General features: G+C 41.5%; 1 protein-coding gene across 4 annotated transcripts in view; it reads right to left on the reverse strand.

Annotated features, from left to right (window-relative positions):
- Positions 1-3,533: 3,533 nt before the first annotated feature.
- Positions 3,534-22,850, reverse strand: part of PDCD6IP (programmed cell death 6 interacting protein) — a 32,249-nt gene continuing 12,932 nt past the window's right edge. The window contains exons 6-18 of one of the 4 annotated variants that reach the window (XM_065665402.1): positions 21,804-21,904; positions 19,154-19,285; positions 17,597-17,819; positions 16,717-16,840; positions 15,839-16,016; positions 15,261-15,372; positions 13,558-13,727; positions 12,588-12,836; positions 11,023-11,157; positions 10,067-10,161; positions 7,487-7,616; positions 6,918-7,123; positions 3,534-6,139 (exon numbers count right to left, since the gene is read on the reverse strand). In XM_065665402.1, coding sequence (XP_065521474.1) covers positions 5,971-6,139; positions 6,918-7,123; positions 7,487-7,616; positions 10,067-10,161; positions 11,023-11,157; positions 12,588-12,836; positions 13,558-13,727; positions 15,261-15,372; positions 15,839-16,016; positions 16,717-16,840; positions 17,597-17,819; positions 19,154-19,285; positions 21,804-21,904 — 2,024 coding nt within the window. In that variant the 3' untranslated portion in view covers positions 3,534-5,970. Of the gene's footprint in view, positions 6,140-6,917; positions 7,124-7,483; positions 7,617-10,066; positions 10,162-11,022; positions 11,158-12,587; positions 12,837-13,557; positions 13,728-15,260; positions 15,373-15,838; positions 16,017-16,716; positions 16,841-17,596; positions 17,820-19,153; positions 19,286-21,803; positions 21,905-22,850 lie in introns of all 4 variants that reach the window. The other 3 variants (XM_065665405.1, XM_065665403.1, XM_065665401.1) reach the window with 3 other exon arrangements.

Consider the following 22,850-nt stretch of genomic DNA (forward strand, 5'->3'; position numbering starts at 1 on the left):
CCCCAGAGGCAGCGAGTGCAGCTCAAGAGCACACCAAGGCACCAGAAGTCCCTGCTTTCCTTACCCTGAGTCTCCAACTCACCTCTTCACGCCGCTCCTGCCGCGGATGGGAGGCCACACGAAGCACTTCCACCATGAGGCCACAGGAGGGCAGCAAAGACTCCTACTGTCAACTGCATCCCTGCCGAGAGCAGTGAGGCTCCAACAGCACCGCCACCTCGGGGCCACTTTGCCTTTGCTACCCAGCAGCATGAGCAGTTACCCAGAGTGGTGGCCCTTGTCTGGAGGGGGGAGACTGCAGTACCTGCTATTACCTCTTCTGCAGAAGTTAGGAGAAATACAGGTTATTAACTGATAATACAGGTCATGGCTATCAGTATTTCACATAACCTACTGCCCTTCTGCTCCTTCGTTAAAAGGAACGGATATGAAGTGTTATTTCATACAAATCCGGGTGGAGGGGTCCCGCTGGCAGCCCTGTGCTGAAATACCACATAGCCAAAGGGGGGGGATACTCTCCAAACCCAGAAAACTGTTCTAGAACCTCACAGGTACCGTTCTGCTCGAACACATTCACAGCAATCCCCTTCCGTAGCACAGCAAAACTTTCCCTCCCGTCAGCTCGCGTCGTTTCATCGTGACTTTGAACAGTGCTGCTCGAAATTTTCCACCCGACGCCGATGATGCCGCTGGGATGCGGGGATGCGCAACAGGCGCAGTCGGTGCTGGAGGAGCGGAGCTCGGGCCATGCCTTTCCATCTATTGCCACCTAGCGATAGGAAGCTGCCAGACACCCGGGGTTGGCTCCTTCGTTGCATTCGGGTGCTGTAAGCGCCCTGTGAAGTCCTGCTGGCCACATGGCAGCACTGGAAGCGGCAGCACAGCAGGCAGGTTTGCTCTGCTGGATGTAGGTCTGTTTCCTTGCTCAGTCACATACTCCCTTCCTGCTTCTGCAAATTAACACTTGCTGGAAACCAAAGACCAATGGGAAATTAATTAATAGAGTATGAAATACTCCTTCACTAATAAAATGTAACTAGAGGCAGAAAGAGGCTGAGGAGAGAATCAAGTCAGCTTTCTTACTTAATGAGGAACTCCATTTGCTCCGAGACACCCCTGCTTGTTCCTGGGCTCTTGTGCCTTGACCTGCTCACCTTCCTCCACAGGCTGCAGGGTCTCCAGCACCGCAGACTGCCATGTCAGCACCTACCTCGGCTCCTCTGCCCAGCCTGGTGACACCGGGTATGCCCCAACTCCTTTCTAACTCCCCCTTACAGGCAGCCTGTGCCAACACTGCCAAGTCCGCCTGATCTACTGCATCTTCCCTCTTCCCTCCCCAAGGCCCACCCTGCCCGTCACCACTCCCCAGCTCTCCAGAGCCACTGGAAATCACCTTCTTGATTAACGCCTTTCCATTACTTCTCCCCTTGCTCAAGGAGAACGGGGAAAAATTAGTTTCCCTCACCTTTAAATTCCTCCCCTGACTTCCCCCTGCCTGCCTGCAGAGCTAAAGCTCCTTTTCCTCTTCCCCTTAGTACCATTGCTCTGAGTTATTTCTTCAGCTCTTTCAACTTGTTTTCCTGGCACTACCCAAAACGCTGATTTATGACACCACGCTGTCAGAGCCCTAGGGCCTTTTGTCCATGCTTCCTCTTCCTGAACTCACTTGATGGTTTCCTCAAGTGTCAGCTATCCCTCAGCTTTCCTTCCATTCTCTCCTGGCTCTTTCTCCTCTCTGACCACTTTGATGCTTTCCCTCTCCAAGTTTTTGATGCCCCAGCGCAACACCCGCTGTTCATGTTGTTCTCCACAGTGAAAGAGCTGTAGCTGCCAACAGGCTTTTCCCCTGCCAGCAACACACGCTCCTTTTCAGTACTCCCACTGTGACAATGGGTCACGGTAACGCCCGCCATCCACTGTGCTCCAATGTCACTTCATCACAGCAGCTGGTTGAGCCTCATCTGATCACTTGCTGCACCGGATAAGAGACCATCTTACCATGTCAGATAATAGAATCCCAGACTGGTTTGGGCTGGAAGAGACCTTAAAGCTCATCCACTTCCAACCCCTTCCACTTGACCAGGCTGCTCAAAGCCCAGTCCAACTTGGCCTTGAACACTGCCAGGGATGGGGTGGCCACAGCTTCTCTGGAAGCTGTGCCAGTACTTAGAACAGTTAAAACAGGCACAATGGCTATTTTTTTAAACACTGCCCATTTTTAAATGGAACTTTCAAAAGCTAAAATAAACCTGAAGAGCAGGTGGTGAATTCTAGTCAAAAGTGACAACAAAAAAGCCCCAAATCCTCCCCATAAACACCACAAAAAAGCAGTTTGGAGTGTTGCTCTGCTGTCATAGCTCATCTTATCAAGGGACTAGAAACTCCAAATGAGTTTCTTTTCAACTGAACATAGCCAAATCCTGACAATTCAGGAGATTCCATCCCATGGTATACAACCAAAACCTGAAGCACATGATCATTTCACGTAGCCTGTTTAAATGTTCTGTCAGGACAAATACATGCCAGAACACAGGCTCTGAGGCGCGAGTCACTTCAGACCTGAACCCATTTTAGCAAAAGCAAGCACATCTCTCTGCTAATGCAAAGAAAGATTTGCTTTCCAAGGAATTCTCTCGCCAGTTTCAGCTACCTGCAATGGGTGATGCTGCTTCACAACATCAAGGCCCAAACACTGCCTCAAAGGACTCTGAAACAGCAAGGACACTGGTCAGTGTAACTTAGACTACATCCCACAGATCAGCCCTAAAGCACTCAACTAACCCTACAGCCTATAACAGTAACAGACCCAGCACGAGCTGGCAATGTGAAATCAGTGGGCAGGGAAGACACTTCTTCATATGGGCTGAAACCATTTTAAAGAGGAATAAAAGAAAACCATTAGCAACGACTTAGTAGCCTTGCAACGGTTTGGTGTTTCGCTTACGATCCATAATTAGCTTGCTTCATAAGACTTGCTTTTCTCATTGACTGCACGGAAACCTTTTCTGCAAGACAGAATGAACACTGGACTTCAAAAGTCTCTGGAAAGGACATGATGGTAAGGTTTGATCTCCACACAGCAACTGCAATATGCATGGTATTAGGCTTGTTTTACCAAAAATAAGTAAATGCATCAATAAATCAACTTCTTGGTGTGCCCATGGGGGTCATTTATGTGCTGGCAATAGTTAACCACCTGATGGCCCCTACAGCCTGGAATGGCTTTGCCCAGCTGCAAGGCACACAGAACCCAGCCTGACATGGAGCTCAGGACAACAAACTTAGATTCAAAGCTTCTGGAGGCAGAAGGACCTCACCATTTCCTCCTCACATCAAAGGGGAACACACTCCATCAGCCTTGGAAATCAACACAGCTCCCAGGATTTGAGCTCGGCTGTTATTCCAGAGCAGCAGCTGTGCTGTAAGGCACCTGACATCCCAAGTGCCTTCACCACAGCACAAACTTACTTATTTCCGCCCTTTCCAAAATAACATTTGTCTGAAGCCAAAGGACTCAAGAGAAAAGCCATGAATTCGGGTTTTACTAACTGGGTTTTTTTTAATAAACTATAGAAGAACAAGGTAACATCTCAACCAAAGTCATGACAGCTGCATGCTTAAACGCAGATACATACATGTCCCTGGATTCTTCTGTTCTCTTTAGGAAGGAAAAAAAAGGGGGAAAAGGGAGACAAACAGAAAGCTGAACACAATGCATAGATTTCTATACATATTCAAATAATAGCGGACTAAAGCAAGCAGTAACACAACCGGAAAAATAAACAGCGATTCCAGCTCCATGCAACTTTAAAAAGGAGATTTCAAGTCTAGGAATCTTTATGCTGAACCAAGTTACATTTTTATACAGCATTAAAGTAAGTCTTAGAAATTGAGGCACTAGAAACAAACTCACCCAGTAGCTCAAATGCATCTAATGTGCAAACTGAAAAACCTACAGGCCATAGTGTACTAGACGTTTTGAACTGAAAAGGTTGCATTAGACTTGCACTTGCTCACATTGACACAGTGGAATTAGTGGAAAACTACTGTTTTTCCAGTTAAAGTCAGGTTCTGATTGTTGGTTCCAAACCATGATCTTCCAAGCTGCTGCTCATCATCCTTGCTTGCCTCTTAAATATTCTCATCAGGCAAAAAAACCTGGAGGTTCCTGTGCCACCCCACTCAGCGAGGTTCATAAGGGAATGCAAAGCACCTGTCCTTGTGCATGGGTGTATCTACAGCCCTGCATTCTCTTATTTCAACCTGCTCCCCCACATCATTGAGTTTCTACAGGGTTAATAAATGTGCTCAGAATTAGATACTCATGTTCTAAGAGATGCTCATTTTTACCTTTTGATCTGCATCTTCTGTGGGGGTCAGGGAGTATCAAAGACAAGTAGTCTTCACAAAGTCATTGGAGTGATCACATAGCAAGAACTTGAGACAGGAAGAAAGGAGCTCACATGGGTACATGTGCTGCTTTCTTCATGAGGAAGAGTATTCAAGGTCCAGTGAGGTTTCCACCCAGATGCTACAATAACTAAACCCCTACATCAAAATATACCTCGATAGTTTAATCAGGCACTTAAATAGAAAATAAAGCAGTAGCGTTTAACATAGGTATTGTGATAGCTCTTCTGTAAGGCCAGAACATCTTCTATGAAGCACTCAGGACATTAACTGTCCCACAGAACCAAGGGACTCATGTCAAGGGCTAAAGGAAATGGGGGGGGGGGGGGGTTCCCTCACTAGACAAACATATTTAAAAGAACCAACCAAAACCAGACTGAAAGACGGTTTGTAAGTATTTGGTAGAAGCCATTAAGCACAAACTGATACTCTTCATTATCTAATGCAAAATGTAGTGCAAGATTATTAATCCCTTGAGAAAATGGGTCCAAAAGAAAATATTCCGTGTGCTTTCATTGACAAGATGATTTTTTTTCCCCCCCCACACAAAATAAGTTTCTCCACTAGTACCAAGCTCCCTGAGGGAATACATTGATTTTTGAAGGGAAAAAAAGCAATCATTAGAAACATAATCTGAAAAGCTCCAACAATCGATAGTTGCCCTGTTCTGAGCCATAACACATTTCTCAGCAACGTTTCTTTGGAAAATGTGGGTTACACCAACCAGCCACTGGGTCCTGTCAGAGGGACCCTGATCTCCCTTCTTTGAAGTAGTATCTGGAGATGAGATGAACCATTCCTTTAAAACAGTAATGAACATATTTTAGTCCAATACACTTCAAAGTTATAGGAAAATTCCACCTGCAAGACATCATCTAACAGCATTTAAATGGTTAATTACAGATTCTGTCACAAAAACACAGAATCGGGGAAAAGGTGGAAGTTCAGTCATAAGGCTAACCACTTGGGAAGTTCCTTTGTGTTGTGCAAGTCAAGAGGCAAATGACAATCTACAGACACACCACCCACATTCTTACTGTAATGAGAATGCCAAGTGTTTAAACCATTCTTCAGTAATTTATTTTGCTTACTGATGATTTACAAGGCCTTGATTATTAGACAAAATAAGCATTTTTAACTAAACCCCCCCCCAAAATACAAGCCAATAGGGTATAGAAGGAAATGCTATATGGTTCCCTAGAATATATCACACCCAGTGCACGCACTGCTTCATTTTTCTCATCTGAACCCATTTGTTACTTACAGGATTTTTTGAAGACAAGTATTTTGGTCTAGCCAACAGGTAGTGTGTACAGTTTCAGACCACGGAATTAGGCTCTAATTCTGATATTAGTCTACAGTCTAAACCACTGCAGCAGATCTTTCAGGGTGTTTAGTGTAATCAAGAACTGATCAAGATATTTCTGAGCAGTTAACAACGAACAGGAATTATAGACTGCATACAGTTCAGTATGGTACAGCAACTGAAGCTAAAAGTTTTAGTATGCTTATTGCCAATTTCTCTCCAATTTTAACAAGCAGAGCTTCTTTGCAGATACATTATTGCTGAGGGTAATAAGGCTGTTGAGGAAATAGGTATCCAGGTTGTTGAGGTGTCGGATATGGTGCTTGTCCAGGGTTTTGATAGACAGGTGAAGGAGCATACGGCAGATTATACTGACCATACATGTACGGATTATAGCCCATTGGCATTGGCATCTGGCAATACCTGCGGGGAGAGGGAAGCATACTTTAGTTACAAAACACTGATAATCTTAATTTGCAAAAGACAACTCATTAATAAATACAAAACCACGTGCAATCACTGCAAATGCTTTCCTTCAATCTTTCTCTTTGTGCAGCAGAACTTGGGGTAACTTTCAAGGATCACACATGAAACAAGTTATAACGCATGAAGCGGAAATGCAGGCAGGAGGTGGAGTAAAAGCAACTTGCTGGATTTAGACCTGATCTAAATTGATTATCTCATGTTTAATATCACCGTGTATATTTTAACATTTGCCAAGCCTGCTGCTGAAGGAGAGCATCTGCCTTCAAGTCCCCACCCTGACTCCAGAAAGATGGAAAAAAGCATCAGAAGACAGCACACTAAGCTGGAATATTTTCTGTATTTTTCATCATCTTTCGTGAAAAAAGAAGATTTGAAAAATGAGATATGCCAACACTTTTGCGATAAAAAACACCGATTATGCAAGGGCTGGCAACAGTCCCCAAACCACAGTTAAGGAGCTGCAGTCCTATCTCCCTTTTCCTTTAAAAACAGCCAAGCTACAAAAACTTGAAGTTTTCAAACCCTTCCCACAAATGGTACCAGCAAATGATTCCTGCAAGAATGATATGACTGAAACTGAAAAGATCACCTTGCCCCAAACACTAAACCCATCTTCAGTTGTAACACTAAAGGATTTTAAAACATCACATGCAACAAACAAGTGCTTTTAGACAACAGAGTAACAAAGAACTACTTAACTACTCCCATAGCTTACCCTGGGTAACCTGGATAAGTTGGGTAAGGAGGTCCCTGTGCCTGCGATGGCGCAGTGTTTGCTGCAGGTGCACTGGCTCCTGGAGCAGGAGGAGCAGCAGGAGCAGCAGCAGGAGCTGTTCCAGAGGGTGCTGATGTAGAAGAGGAACTGCTTGCTGCAGAAATTACTGGTGGTGGTGGCCGTGCTGGTGGCTGTGGTTTAGTCCCCTAACAGGAGAAAAAGGATTAAGCTGATGCTTCCTTCTGGAAGTCCTGGAATCAAAAGCTGTGCGTATATGATCAGTTGATTTTTATTTCTATTTGCATTTTAAGTAGACATTCTATTATCTCTATAAACTAAATACAATGTGAAGCATCTAAAAACTAATAAGCTTTCCATTTCAAATGTGCAAATTATGAATATCAATAGTGCATAATACATCTCTCTGCACCTTTGGAATTTGCCTTCTATTTCCCTTCAATGCATTTCCAAATACATTAAATATTAAGGAGTGATATACACAAGCTACAGATCACTTAGGAGTTCCATAGTATTTTCAACCCCCTAATTCTGTAGTGTGCATTTACCACCATGGTTCTGGGTGCTGGAGTAGGAGCTGACGATGCTGCAGGCTTGCTTCCTCCAGCTGATGTGGTCTGATAGGTAGGCAGAGGAATAGAGGGAGCACTGGGTTCCCTAGCAATGCTTTGCTGCAAATCTCTATTAAAAAACAAACAAGCAAACATATAACTTAGCTTGCTGAAGTGTATGACAACCAATTCTTAAACTAAGCTATAAAGAGGCAACAGGGTAAATCCAATACTTAAAGCATGATCACTGAGGTAGCTCGAACTGAATTTGGAGTCCAAATCACTTCATTGGAAACAATCCTCTAGCCAACCCTCTGATTAACTGCTACATCTATTTTCTAATAATGTCTTTATATTCCAACTGAATACTAGGTATAGATCACAGAATTGGCCAAAAGCTCTGGGATCAGAAATCATAGAACAGTCAGAGCATTTAGCAACTTGGAAGCTTTCCTTCAAAGGAAAGCTCAAGGCTACAGAACAGAATACAAGTAAATGTCAGTGATTTTAACATGTGAAAAGATGCTCAAATACAGAAGCAAAGCAATGCAACGTTGCTTAGAGATTGTCCTACATTAAATAATATGGCATGCAACTACCATACATCTAACAGAATGGATAAAAGAAGTCTGCTAGATAGTCTATGATGTCATTTACATCTGTGTAAGCACAACTACCAAAAAAAAACCCTGGCAAAAACGTGAATGGCTCAGCAAATAAGCTTTCAGGTTCTCTGTTCTGTTACCTCTAGTGCTGGAATTAGTCTTGGTAAGATACTCAGGTAAGATACAAGGAGGCTTTGGTGTCATGTGGCACCACAAGCTGCCATTCAACAGCATCATTTTACAGGCAGCTTGTCATGAAAGCTCTAAGGCAGCAATTCGAAGCTACGTATTCAATGTAGTGCATTCCTCAGTGCAGAGTGTCAGACTGGGCAGATTCTCCAGAGAGACATTAGGAAACATATAAAATTCCAGGCAATTTTGGGTAAAAGTGGTAGGGGAGCACTATGTACCAGCTAGAACTTGACACCTGATCAGAAGGCGGGGGAAACCAGCAAAGGTACAGTTGAGTTGGCAACTACGGCATAGTGTGCAGACTAAGAAAACCTGAACATCTTAGAATATGACATAATGAACCGAAGTAATGGTTTTCTTCTTCAAATCACACTGCAAAGACCAATAGCTTACAGAACAGCAGTACCATCCAGAGTGAAATATATTTTAACCACGAAGTGACCAGATACATTAAATGTGATGCCTAATACACTTATTAAAACTGATCATCCAATAGGCAACCATTATGTGAGGAAACAAAATCTCTCTAGTTCTAAATAAGAAACCATCTAAACAACTTTACTTTTACTAAGTGAAGATGTAGCCCACAGCCAGTATTTTTATGGTGGGGATGTGGGGAAGGGACAAAACCACACATTTACTCAAGATTTTGGGTTGGTGCACTGAGAAATAAATGTTTGTAGACGTATATTACAAATATCCCAAATCTGATCATTGCCCCCAACCCTTGACAGGGTTTCATGTAGTGAACTGTTAGCACGTGAGGCGGTAAAAGATAGCCCAGCAAAATTCAGCTCAATGTTAGACCAACACTAAACCCACAGCTTTAACACTGAACATTAACATATTAGAATGTGAGATATTCAGGCCATAGCCTTGGTTAGGCAGCCTACAGTTCCTGAATTCCATGAGCATATGAAGTGGAAGGGATTGTATACAGTTACAAGCGTCGTGCCCAACTGAAAAGGAACAGTTCTACAAAGAATGAAGTCAGGAAAGAAAACCTAAGGGCTGAGCATCCCATTGACAATAGGGTTCATGCACACAACTGCAGTTTCACCAGCTGAAACTACAATAGCAACCAGCCCTGTTTAGAAAAGGCTACATGCTCTGCTAAAGACTACTGATTAACAGGTAGCTTTCCAGTTATGCTTTCCTCTTGAGAGCCTACAAATGACAGTTGAAGTATACTATCCCTAGCCTGATCATGTGTGTGGGACAAGAGCAAACACTTCCCTTCAACATGAAGGACAAAATGCGCCAGCAGTGTAGGCAACCCATCTATCTACTCAACGATACAGTATAAAATCAGAGCAGACTACAGAGCAGAGGCAGAACACCAACATTGTTCATCCCCACCATACTGGGCACATGGAAGGCAATCACATGCTGCAGCATTTATCTAATTTCTCAAACCAAAAGCAAGGTGCAGAGAGCAGAAGTTCCTCAAAGGAAAGAGTAAAATAAAATTATTAACAAATGCATGCCAAAAAGAACTAAGAGTGAAATCACAGTCAGATGAAACAGATTCATGCAAAACTGTACATAGGAACAGCATAGACTCCAAAGTACATTATTCCATTTATTTCTCCTATCACTTTCCCAGTTTATCATATGAGGGGAGAGTGGGGCTAGCATTAAGGCAAAGAAAGGGTGACAGTCTTACACACCTCTTCTCCCTTTCTCATTTCCTCAAGTACCACAGGAAACACATCCCCAAAGATTAACTTCCAATAAATACTTAATGTTTCTACAATGCTTAAACAAAACACTGAAATCTTACTTGAGCAGTTCATCTCTTTCAGTCTTGCGAGCAAAGACAATGTCACTGCATTTGTTTTGGAATTTCAGCAGGATTTCTGTCAGCTCGTTGTAAAACTAGTTAAGAGAAAAAACCCAACAAGAGCATGCTCAATCAAGACACTTGCATGTTTTTACATATCAATCCAGTTATAGGCTTTGTGTTATTACAGTGCCCAAAACCTGCCATTCCAGTAAAGTTTGCTGGTGCCTTTTATTCTGCTTCTCAAAACCAAGTATCAGTTAGCTGTTGTCCATCCTTGTAATACCAGATCATTCTGTGGGGTTCTTACACATGGGGGTTTGTGTATAAAGATAAGAGTTTAAGGCAACTAGAAAACGTATTAAAACCAGAATAAAACTAGATCACATGCCGTGATTAACAGTTTTAAAGGGTATTTTTTTCTTTTCATTTTCCTGACTTCAATCATTTCCATGCATTTCATTTGTACAGACATTTCAGTTTTATTTCCCTATAGAGAGCTATCAATAAACCAGCAAAAAGTACTTAATACAGAAGCAGTAAGACACCTTCCAGATGCTCAGATCAATAAAAGCAAGCTAAATAAAGCTCTCCTCATCTTTCCTCACATATGCATAGCAGTATATAAACCAAAAATTTGATAAGGTGATTAAACACCATGGGGTAACAGATGAAAGAATTCCTTAGATAACATGGCTCATCTGGGTAACTTCAGCATCGTTTACTCAGCTGTAATTAACAACTCTTTCTATTTTAAATATAAATCAGTAATTAGAAAAGCTTACTTTTCAGATAGGAACAAAGCAGCGTCTCACAGCTGTCAAAACAACTGAAATTCAAGCAACTCACTGTCCTCACCTCAGTAGTGAGCTCAAAAGTGTACCTCATTCTAGCATGTCTGCAAAGTTAATCCATGTTTCACCGGGTAAGCAAATCACCCTTAAGCATTACTGTACCTTTGTGCCTTCTTTTAAATTGGCAACAAGTTCCACAAAGTTGTCATTTGCCACAGCCAAGTTCTTCAAAACTTCTTCTCTTAAATTGGATTCATTGTTTGATTGTTTCATCTTTGAGAAATCCTGATGTGCATTCTTAAACGAAGGGAAAAACCAAGCAGTGAAAATAATGCAAGCTGGTTTGGTGTTAGATTCTGTACATTGTGGTGTCTTCCCCCTCTCACTCCTTGCTTCTACCCCCTTTTCCCAATACCTGCCTGTCTTCACCTTCCACACACTGTGCCTCCTGACACTTGCCATCTGCCACATGCAGTGACTATTTCAGAGCCATACACTGGCATTAGCTATCAGTTAATTATCAGTCTCTTGTGGGCCACTTTCAGCTCATACTCAAGCAGACTCTCTCTCAGAGGCTACACTAATTAGGCTCTCTCCTCTATCTCCCTCCATTGATATTCACAAAATCACACTTGAAGTTAGTATTTTTAGGTAGTGCTACCTCAAGTTTGGTTGACATTGGCAAGTTATTAAAAGGACAGGGAAGTGGAAAACATCCAGAAGCATCACCTACCTACATGTCATTTCTTCAGGGAAAAGAAACAAACAAGCTAACTTAACAAGACTATTTTAGCTGCCAGAAGCAGCCACACTTTAAGTCGAGGACATTCAAACATCAAAGTAATATCCATCAAGACTTTAAAAGTTTATCATGTTAAAAGATATCTGAATACAAAATACTTGATAAACATGAGCCATATGGTCATTTGGAAACAGTTTTTTTCCCTTAGTTCTTGCAATCCAAGTTGCAGTCAGAAGCTGTAAGTAATCCTGTGCACAAATAGGCCCCATTATTTTTTTGTCACCTGTCCAAGCACCAAGAGTTCCTCTTTTGCCAGATGTTTCAGATATTTGACTCCAGTGCTACTGACAAATTCAGGCTGAATTTACAAATAAACTCTGATTTTTATTTTGATAAGCTGAGACACAAAATGTCTTCTAGTAGACAGTAAGTACAGGCCTCCTGTTAGAATCATAGAATGGTTTTAGTTGGAAAGGACCTTAAGATCATCCAGTTCCAACCCCTCTGCCATGGGCAGGGACACCTCACACTAAACCATCCCACACAAGGCTCTGTCCAACCTGGCCTTGAACACCGCCAGGGATGGGGCATTCACAACTTCCTTGGGCAACCCATTCCAGTTATCCCAGAAAGAAGTATTAAGAGGAGATGAAGGGGGAAAAAAAAAATATCAAAACAAACCTAAAAAATTCTTAATACACCAGGGAAGCTTCTTTCAAGGGCAAAGAAATCTGCAGAATTGGGGAAGAAAATGTGCAAGAGAACTGACACTACAGAGCTCTGGATGAGTCTGCTGGAAAGTTATGTTCATTTCCAGTGAACACAAAACCACCCCTGTATCTTTCAGTGATCAGACAGGTAAAGGAGTATCAACTGGCCTATGACAGCAAAACAGAGCAGAAAGCAAAGTCAGATTTCTAAAGTACTGGAGAAGTAATCATTGCTCCTTAGTTTAAGAGGAAGGAGGACACACAACATGTTGTACCTGAATATTTTTGAGAAGTTCTTCCTGCTTTTTTAGGGACTCCTGCACTTTCTGTGTGTAACTCCCATAAATTCTGTCCAACTCAGTCACAGAGATTGCCTCCTCATTTATAGCACCATCCTGTGCAAGCGCTGTCAGGAATTTGCTCGTCATGTCAAAGTTTACTGATTTCAGGTCATTTTCTAGTTGTTCTCTCTCCTTCTTAACTTCATCCAGATTGGCCAGCAAAGTTCTTAAGACATTAACAACCTAGGCAATGAAAATTGTCAGAAGTTAGCACACTCGGAGGAATCACTTCAGAAGTGTACTCTATTACTTGTTCCCATCTTACACCCCTCACTGACACTGCCAACACTACTGCAGTGTCACTTGTTTATAGGTGTTTAAGATGACAAACCAGGACAAAATGCAACGGAACAAAGATCTTCAAGCATTTCTCAAGCTGTAGTCTCTTCTAAAGATTTGCTTTTACTAATAACACTGAGCGACTGTGAAGATTTTGAAATCATCTTTAAATTGGTCAGACACTTTCAATAAGATGTTCTAAAAATGGCAAACCCACTGACTTCAAATCATTCCTACCGAAAACTAATCGTATTGCTGTGAGACATGACTTTCTTAGAACAAACTGGTGTAATTGTCTAACAATTTAAAATGCTGGGCCATGTCTTTTACATTGCCTGACTGCCCCAAGACCCGAGCACTACGCCCCACCATCCTACTTCAAAATATTCATCAAGAATGGCTCCATTTATAACAGATCTACAGTCCTGCTGTCCATGGTGACTGAACTTGCATGTACTAAGTGTTACAAAACACACTTGAGCAAATTCCAGATGTTAGTCACCTCCTGTATCAATTGTGACAGAAACAAGAGCAGCTAAGGGTCAGCATCCACACCAATTTGTGCAAGTTTACTCAGTCACAGAAACAGCACTTCCATTCATAAGGACAAACTTCAATGCTTTACCTCGCTTCCTTGTAATGTTTTTGCTGGGTTGGCAGAAGGAATGGCTGCATTGAGCTCTGCCTCAGGCTTACAGAGGAGGGCAATGGTGTCCCGGTGAGACTGATAGCGCTCCCTAACTTGGCCATCTGCTTGCACAGCTTTATCCAAGATACTGTGGTAGTTTGCTCCCTCTGGTGGTAGGAGAGGAAGGAAACACAACAGTGTTTAGGTTATTTCAAACCTTGTTCCATCCAAGACTTGCATCAGAGCAGTTTCCATGCTTTTCAGCAAGTCTCCATACATTTCTATGAGCCTGCGCATCATGAAGTTAAGACTTATAAGTAAACTTAAGCTTCCAAGTTATCTTTTAAATAGTGCATAAACTAGGCACCGGTATTAACTCTCCAGAGAAGCACATGGAAATACTTGAACACTGGTTTGAGCTACTCCCCAGATACAAATCCCTGTAACTGCAAAAACCAAGGTGGCAGTATCAGTCCCTTGTTAGCTTCAAGCCAACACACACTAAGCACACCAAAACCATGCTCTAGTGACGGCTCTAAGTACACTGAAGTATTTAAGAGATAATTCAACCAGATTCTTGGGAGGACGGATGTTTTCCATCACACATGCTTTCTGAAACTTCAGCATGCACACACACTGCACAGGAGCACAAGCAGTAGGGAATTTTCTGCCTGCACGTTATCTCCCCACTTCAAATAATGCTCCAGGCTGCAATAAGGGTGTTTTAGCACATTTCAGACAATCATAGAATAGTTAGGGTTGGAAAGGACCTTAAAATGATCCAGTTCCAAACCCCCTGCCATGGGCAGGGACATCTCACACTACACCACGTCACCCAAGGCTCTGTTCAACCTGGACCTGAACACTGTCAGGGGCAGAGCCTTCACAACTTCCTTGGACAACCCATTCCAGTGCCTCACCACCCTAACAACAAAGAACTTCTTCTTAACATGTAACCTGAACTTCCCCTGTTTAAGTTTGAACCTGTTACCCCTTGTCCTATCACTACAGTCCCTAACAAAGGGTCCATCCCCAGCACCCCTATTGCCCCCCTTCAGACACTGGAAGCTGCTATGAAGTCTCTATGCAGCCTTCTCTTCTCCAGGCTGAACAGCCCCAACTTCCTCAGCCTGTCTTCATACGGGAGGTGCTCCAGCCCCTGATCATCCTCGTGGCCTCCTCTGGACTTGTTCCAGCAGTTCCATGTCCTTTTTATGTTGAGGACACCAGAACTGCACACAATGCTCCAGGTGAGGTCTCACAAGAGCAGAGCAGAGGGGCAGGATCACCTCCTTCGCCCTGCTGGTCACGCTCCTTTGGATGCAGCCCAGGATACGGTTGGTTCCCGGGCTGCAAGCAGACACTGAAGCTGCTCATGTTCAGTCTCTCATCAACCAACACCCCCAAGTCCTTCTCTGCAGGGCCGCTCTGAATCTCTTCTCTGCCCAGTCTGTAGCTGTGCCTGGGATTGCTCCAAACCAGGTGTAGGACCTTGCACTTGGCATGGCTGAACTTCATAAGGTTGGCATCTGCCCACCTCACAAGTGTGTCAAGGTCCCTCGGGATGCCATCTCTTCCCTACAGTGTGTCAACCAAACCACATATTTGCATCTTTACAAATATTTACCGAACTATTTTAGTTTACACAATGAGAATGGCCGTTTTCAGAGCATCCCCAGAATCCAAAGCATGATCTTTACCTGCCCGTAAGGGCTTATAGAGCTCATTGGATGGAGTTCTCTGCCAGCGCTCTTTGAATTTTGTTCGCAGGTCATTGTCTGTTGCTTCTTCTTCATCTAATAATCTTAGTGACTACAAGAGAAAAATGTTACATACATTATACACCATTCTAAACATGAAACAGATAGTGTTGAATGTATGAAGAATGTTTATACATCCTTCATAAATTTAATTTGCTAAACAAAAACCAGGCCTGAAAGGCACAAATCACACACGTCTTTCTAGAACGCTTCCCTCCCCACCCCAACGCTCTGAGAAACAAAATACTTGTAAAGGAACAAGCACATGTGACAGCACAAGCACATGTGACAGCACAAGCACATGTGACAGCACAAGCACATGTGACAGCACAAGCACATGTGACAGCACAGTTTTTGTATCGACTAAACACTTGTAGGACATGTTTTTAAAGTGCTAGTAAAGTTACAGGCATTTTTGTTAATTGCGAACCTTTCCTATTGCCACTTGAAGAGGAAAAAGTTCAGTGGTGGTGTTTTTTAGCAACATTTTAGCGTTAGCAGTTGCTGAGCTTACTTACTTCATCTAAAATTTCCTTGTTCCTTTGTAGCAGTTCAGGCAGATCTTTGATCAGCTGATCAACAGTCTGAATTCCTCCCTGTTCAATCACAGACTTAGACTTGGTCAAAATAGACTGAGGCACAGTATCCCCAGACACATCTTCAATAGCAGCAGGAAGATTGAGGGAAGCCAACACACTGAAAAAGTCAACATGTTAAACAACAGCTTGTCTGTAGCTTTATCCTGTAAATAACACTGCTGTCCGAACAACCACTCAGTCAACTAGAATGGAAACAGAGCATAATGTACTCCTGGACAGAAATCTCAGACTGAAAACTCTGAATTATTCCTAGTGTATACCTCACCAAAAACATGTTTCAAAGCTCTTAAAAAGCTAAACAAGCCCTAGTCTTTTAGCACTTACAAAAACACGGCAAATGTTTTTAGCAGTAACTCTCTAGCAGATAATCAAATGCCTTGAGTTACATTCTTATCTTTCCGCTTGATAGGATTTGTTATGATTATTTATTGTAAAGGACAATTTATTCTTTCTTTTTTTGGGGGAATATAATTTATGAGTCACTAGCACAATCAAGCTGGAATGTGAAATTCCTTCAAATTAATGCTACTGGAGCTTTTTCTGAGCAAGTGTCAAACTCTCAAAAATAAGGGAAGATAGAAGAAAATGAAAAACTATTTGTTCTTGATAAGCTTTCAGTCTTAACGTCTGCAGAAAAGCAGTTCTAAATACCCCTCTATGGCTTAAGTTTGCCAGCCTACCATACAGTTATACAAAACTGCTGCTGTAATCTGGATGTCTGCAGGCTGCAAAGCAACCAACGTTCATAGGCTGTTCCACAGCTCCTCTGGAGAATCCTCACAAGAAGCCATACTTACCCATTTGCCAGATTTGTGGCTTCTCTCATCTGGGCTATTAACCTGTTCACTAGATCTGCCTTCCTCTGGTTATAAACACTCACAGACTGTTGAACTTGCAATGGAACCATCTTCTCAAACAGGTCTGCAATTCAAGTAGTATCAATTACTCAAGTTGCACGGTGAAGGTAAAAGGACATAAATATCTTCACAGCTCTGTTACTCAGGCTGTAGAACAGAGACTGATCTGAACAGCTTAAGATACTCTCCCTCACACCTCAGAATGTCTTAAACTCTGTTCTATTTCTACAGGTGTTCAGGTTAGATTTCAGTTTTTAAGACTGAAATTAAGTTAGAAATAACTTAAAGGTGTTATACCTAAAACAACTGTAGAATTACAAATCAGATTATTCTTAAGGCTTCATTTTTAATTTTGCTTCTTCAAAGGACCAAAATTAGAACAGGATGAGAGGATCACTTCTCAGAACTCCCCTGTACAGCCAACAAACTAACACTATTTCAGCCTTATGGAAGGCCAGCAGCTACGTTTGTTAAGGTGGTACACTTTGGTACCTTTCCCTTGTATTAGTGCTCTTTATCAAATTAAAAAGGCTGGTTTAATATACAAAATACAGTTGCTGAGAAGATATGAGTAAAAGAAGAGAAGAACACGTTGCAGATGATGATCTTCAAGCTGTGGTTTATTCTTCCAGTACTTCCATCACCAAGTAGTAGAACACCAAACTGGAAAAGACAAACCACACTCTCAAAACCACTACTGTACACTCAATAGTATCCCAAAGTAGATGTTGACCTTTTCATGGTACAAATGAACACTGGTGGCGGTACTCAGGTGTCACAAGGTGACCGTGACCCTGTGCACTCTACACACTTCACTCACCAGTGAATTTCTGACTGAGCGGAACAACAACTGGAGTGGACTTTACAAGACTGGCTTTTCCAATGGACTCCAAATCTTTCAGGTCAGGAACCCGGTCATGGTAAATGAAGTCATTGTCTTTCTTGGCGGCTGTAAGCGCACGGTTGATTTTGTCAACCAGATCTTTCACATTTATATATTCATCATAACGAGACGCCACCGTTTTCACTAAGTCTGCTGCATGCTAAAAGAGATTTTTAAATACAGTTACAATTAAAATAACTTTTCTTTTTCCTTTCATCTATGCTTAGTAAAACAGATGAACTTCCCAGATAGCCAAGAAACTAGTGCTAACACATCAGATCAATATTACGTTCTTAGAAAATATTCTCCCCTCTTATGTATCAAAAAGAAAAAAGGAGATTTTACTCCTTAAAATAGTTCATCAGGGATAACAAACAAACTGGAAAATAAAACTAAGCAAAAAGTAACCTAGTTAATACCTTACAACAGTTTTACTACAGCTCCCCAAAGGAATAAACAACAAATGCCAATCTTTAACTACTCAGCATGAAGAGATGCTTCCCAAAACACGACATGAAGAAAAATCATGGTCACAAGTTAATTTACTATAGAACAATAATAGTGAAATTGATACAGCCAGACCTGTCATGGGTGAACACTAAAAAACAAATTAAATATTAATATTCTATTACAGTGAAGTCCTAGGAGATCCGCAAAGCGGAGTCAAACTCAAGAACAAACAGCAGGTACACCTACATCTATCACCCAGTAATACAGTTATAACTGCTATTAGAAGCTCATATAGGCACCTCATTGTCAGGTAAGCATACAAAATAAACCGTGTTTAAGACTTCACTGTGTTACCAAGTGGTAACTTTCTAAGTGACAACAGGACAGTCTTCTGCAAGTCTCCCAGCTCTCTGCCTACCAGTAAACAGATACTGCACACAGATCCTACAAGGTCAGCTGAAACAGCACTTCATCTTTATTTTTTCCCCCCAAAGCATTTAACAGAATACTTATTTTTACCCATTTTTCCCCCTGCTGTACTTAAATCAAGACAAGACCCTACTCATTACAACATCTATAGCAAGTTCCTCTAAAAACCAGATAGAGAGGCAGAAGTCTATGAAGTCTAAAAATACAACTGTTCGTATGCTTTTCAGAACTGTCTCAGATTTAAATCAGGATTGCAGGAAAGGAGTTAGGTTTAACCAAGCAGGCTTGTAATGTTATGGAGACTTCAGAAAATCTATTTTAAAATCTGTTCTATTAGCTATACTGAGGTAAGAAGCCTCTGCAAATGTAAAGATGCAGACTTAACGTGTCAAGCAGTATCAAACTGCCCAAAGATCATTAAAACCCATCTTTACAAAGGCTGCAGACACACCTCTCCTCTTTTTAGCTGCTGATGATTAAATTCATATGAAAAACATGCTTTGCAGTTTTTGAGTATGTTTCATGATTGGTTATTTGGATTTCAGTACTCTGAGCCAGCTTTTCAAGATATAAAGTCTTCCCATAGTTTTCAGAGCAGAAAAATCCATTACCCACCTGTAACCTCCCAATTTCTTCACCGAATTTCTTCTGCTGTTTTGCCAGGATAGACTGATGATACTCTGCATTGGCCTGCATAATGCAGTGCTTTGCAGCCAGAACAGGAAACACCTCCTGGAAATAAAAATACTGACCAGGGGAAAGTCCAACCACATTAACCACCACAGACAACATGGGATGCAGGAAGAAAAAGGAAGAAGAAAAGGAAATTAGAATCACCCAATTAATGGTTTAGATAGGTTAAAATATTAGAGGTAAATGTCAGAGGCCATGGGACTTTGCATGGATTGAATCCATTCTTTTTTTTCTCCTTATTTTGATCTGTTGTTGCAAAACTGTGTGTCAATTATTTCAGATAAACTGTGATTTAAATTCAAGCCATGAAGTCACAACATTTACTTCAAAGATTAGAAATGCATGCATGGATTAGAAAGGACAGTTGAAAGAACGCACCCGAATGCCCCTAAGACAAAGCCAAGACAACGGTTTGAGAAAGTGGGGGAAGAATACAGTCCTCTGGGGGGGGTTTGGTTGGTTTGGTTGATGGGATTTTTTAATTTAAGAAGGCAATTTCACTTGAAACAGCAGCAGATCTATCAAGAAAGTAACTCTACAATTACAAAAGCAAAGAAGAAATAAAGAGCCCAAGTAACTGCTGACATGGAAAGCAACTTCGAAATCATTTTTACACTTATGTAAATGGACTTATCTTTGCAGGAGTAACAACCAAGACATGAAGAGAACATTATGATGCAGCCCACAGTACAGGCATGGTCTTTGGTCAAGGATTTGGCCTTACTGTTTTAACTCTTAAATCCAGATGCACTGGAAAACCACAGTGATGCTTTAAACACCTCAGTATAAAAAGACCTGCTTCTTCACAGATGTGCAAACTTGCTGCAGCCCCAGAAATAAAAACAAATCAAAATGGGTAAATGTGAAGGTGTGGGAAGCCTTACAACTGGAATCTGGCACATCATCTCGACCTCTATTTCACACTTCTGAACACTTAGCTGTTCTCAGAGCTGGTGTTAACTCATGGAGCCAGCAAACCTTACTATATCCTTTCCTGTAATCAGTTGACAGATTACTTTGCACCTGGAACAGGGAGCAGATCTATGGCTTAGAATAGTTAACAATCAAAGACAAAGCAACGTCTTTATTATACCTCATTGCCTCTCAGAAATCAGTTCCTGCCCATGGCAGCGGGGTTGGAGCTAGACTACCTTCAGGTCCTTTCCAGCACTAACTATTCTAGGATTCTATAAGTGAGAAATTGGCCCAATCCATAAAATGACACAGAATACATGAGAGGAAATATGTGCATACATAAAAATCATCTAGCAAGCTGCAGCCAAGCAAGATATCAACTTAACTTTAAAAAACACCCTCCCACCCCTCCAGTACATCTGAAAAAGCCACTGACTGGCCGACAAAGGCATTTGTGCAAGATACGGCTTAAGAATAAAAACAACTACTTTTACTTCAGCACAGTAGCCCTTACTCATACAGTTCCTAGCATTATCAATATTCTATATTGCATTAGAAACCTGGGGGAGTGGGGGAAACATTACCTGACTTTTTTTTCCCCCTCGAGGGAATAAAAGTGCTTTCAGCAAATACTTTGGCAACTGTCTGACTAAGACTGCACATCAAGTTACAGGACCAAACATCAACCACTTCCATTTATCACTGGTAATAATATTTTCATTATGTTTTCTGGTGTATTTTTAGTAAATCTAGTATATTTCATGTCTTCTTTGTAAAAAGAAAGACCTCTGCAATAATTATCTTAAGAGTTTTGAAACCAGCTGCAAATCCGGAACAAGGGATGCTTCTCAAAGACATGCACAAAAAAAGCACTATGGAAAACAACCTCTTCCTTAACTAGATACAGATTTCAAGAGTCCAAGAAAATCATAAGTAAGTAAATCTTGTAACACTGCATAACAGATTTTGTTATTTTATGATTTGAACGTAATTGATACATTTGATACGTTGAAAACCTGCTCCTTTTTGTTATACGGTACATATATACAGTGTGACAAAATATCTTTCTGCATCTTCCAAATCCAACAGCACTCAAATGAACACTCACGACTAAACTGAAACACTTTACAAGTATCAAGATTGTTTTGGGGTGGAGAAAGATAAGAAGGCAGCCAGAAGAACAGAGGACACACAATGACTTCAAGTCATGCTTTTCAGGAACAGGTAAGTGAACAGTACCACTGTATTCACGCTGTCAACATGAGAGCAAATGTCACATAAACATGTTGAGACTAGAAGCCAGTTAAGCCCCATTAGTAAGTGTTAGTTTGAAGAACAGGTTTAGTAAGGCATTAAGTGCTAAGAAGGCATCCCTAAAAGCCACCATAAACATTTCAAGTTCACTTTACATGAAAAGTGTTGCAAATAAACACACTTTATGTAATAAGATTTTACTTCAACAAAAACCAAAACCCCCCACTTTCTTTTGCTTCCTAGATTCTTCACTCTATTTCAAATTACAGGTTCAGTTCCCTTAAATGTAGCAATATGTCAGCTTTTCTTGAGGACACACTTCAAGTGTATTTCATCAAGTACATTGTAAACAGTTATTCAGAATAACAGCACATCCCAGATTATTTCCATCAGAGTTACTAACCTTGGGCAAAGTATCTTTATATTGACATTGTTTGTAAGCATCTCCGTAGTAATCTGCGGCTTGATTAGCTAGTTTAGCTATGATACCATCTTTCATTTTATCTGGGGGAGGGGAGAAAAACGAAGAATGATTATCATCAGGTTTTACAAGTTTTACAATAACTTCAAACAGCAACAACTCCATTCTGACAGCACAGCTTGGCATGATAACTCAAAAAGGTGGGATTCCATTCTTCTGTCGACATCCAAAGCAGTTTCCAGATTTCCTGCTTACATCATGACACTGAAGGTTCAGGCAGTTGTACAAGAAAACTCCAGGCAGCTGCTGACATAAATAACCACAGCTCCTCCAAGTGATATCCACTACTTCATCAGAGCTGCATGTGCCTAAAGGCTGCGGTATTCCCTGCCTCACGTCCTCACCCTGTTCCTGAAGCTAAAACTGTTAAAGCAGGAACATGTTGGCTCTATCTTTATCTCCTTTCACAATCACCTCTGGCCTCCACTAGCAACTCAGCCTTCCAAGCGAGGGCAGGCTATCAATACAAATGTCAGTCATCCACTCGAAATAGCAGCCCTTAAAAACACGCATCCTCCAATTCAGGTGACTTCCACGTACTGCCAGACTCATAAGCATGGAGTGGGGGAGGAAGGAGGCATGTGGGGAGATTAGGAAATCTGCAGAGTATGCTTAATTGCCAAAATTAAACCAGAAGAATTCCCAAGTGGTCATTCCTGCATACTCACACATCTATCTACAGCACTTCAAGCATGAGCTATGATTTAATCTATTTACCTTCTACAAGGTAAATGCCAGAAAGATCTTTTCACTGTGGAACAGGATTTAGATGACAAACAGAGGAAGGAGTCTGAGATTTAGCAAATCACTTCTTTGTTACAATGTTTCTGTCCAGTGCACTAAATATTTAATAAAGCCAAATGAAATAAAACTTAAGAGTGTCCTTCTAGCCCCACCTAGCGTGTGGTAGCTGCATCCTCCTTCACAGAGCCTGAGCTTTACGGAAAAGAATATGATATTGGTGTATTA

This window comes from Lathamus discolor, chromosome 2, assembly GCF_037157495.1.
Source record: "Lathamus discolor isolate bLatDis1 chromosome 2, bLatDis1.hap1, whole genome shotgun sequence".
Classification (NCBI taxonomy): domain Eukaryota; kingdom Metazoa; phylum Chordata; class Aves; order Psittaciformes; family Psittacidae; genus Lathamus; species Lathamus discolor.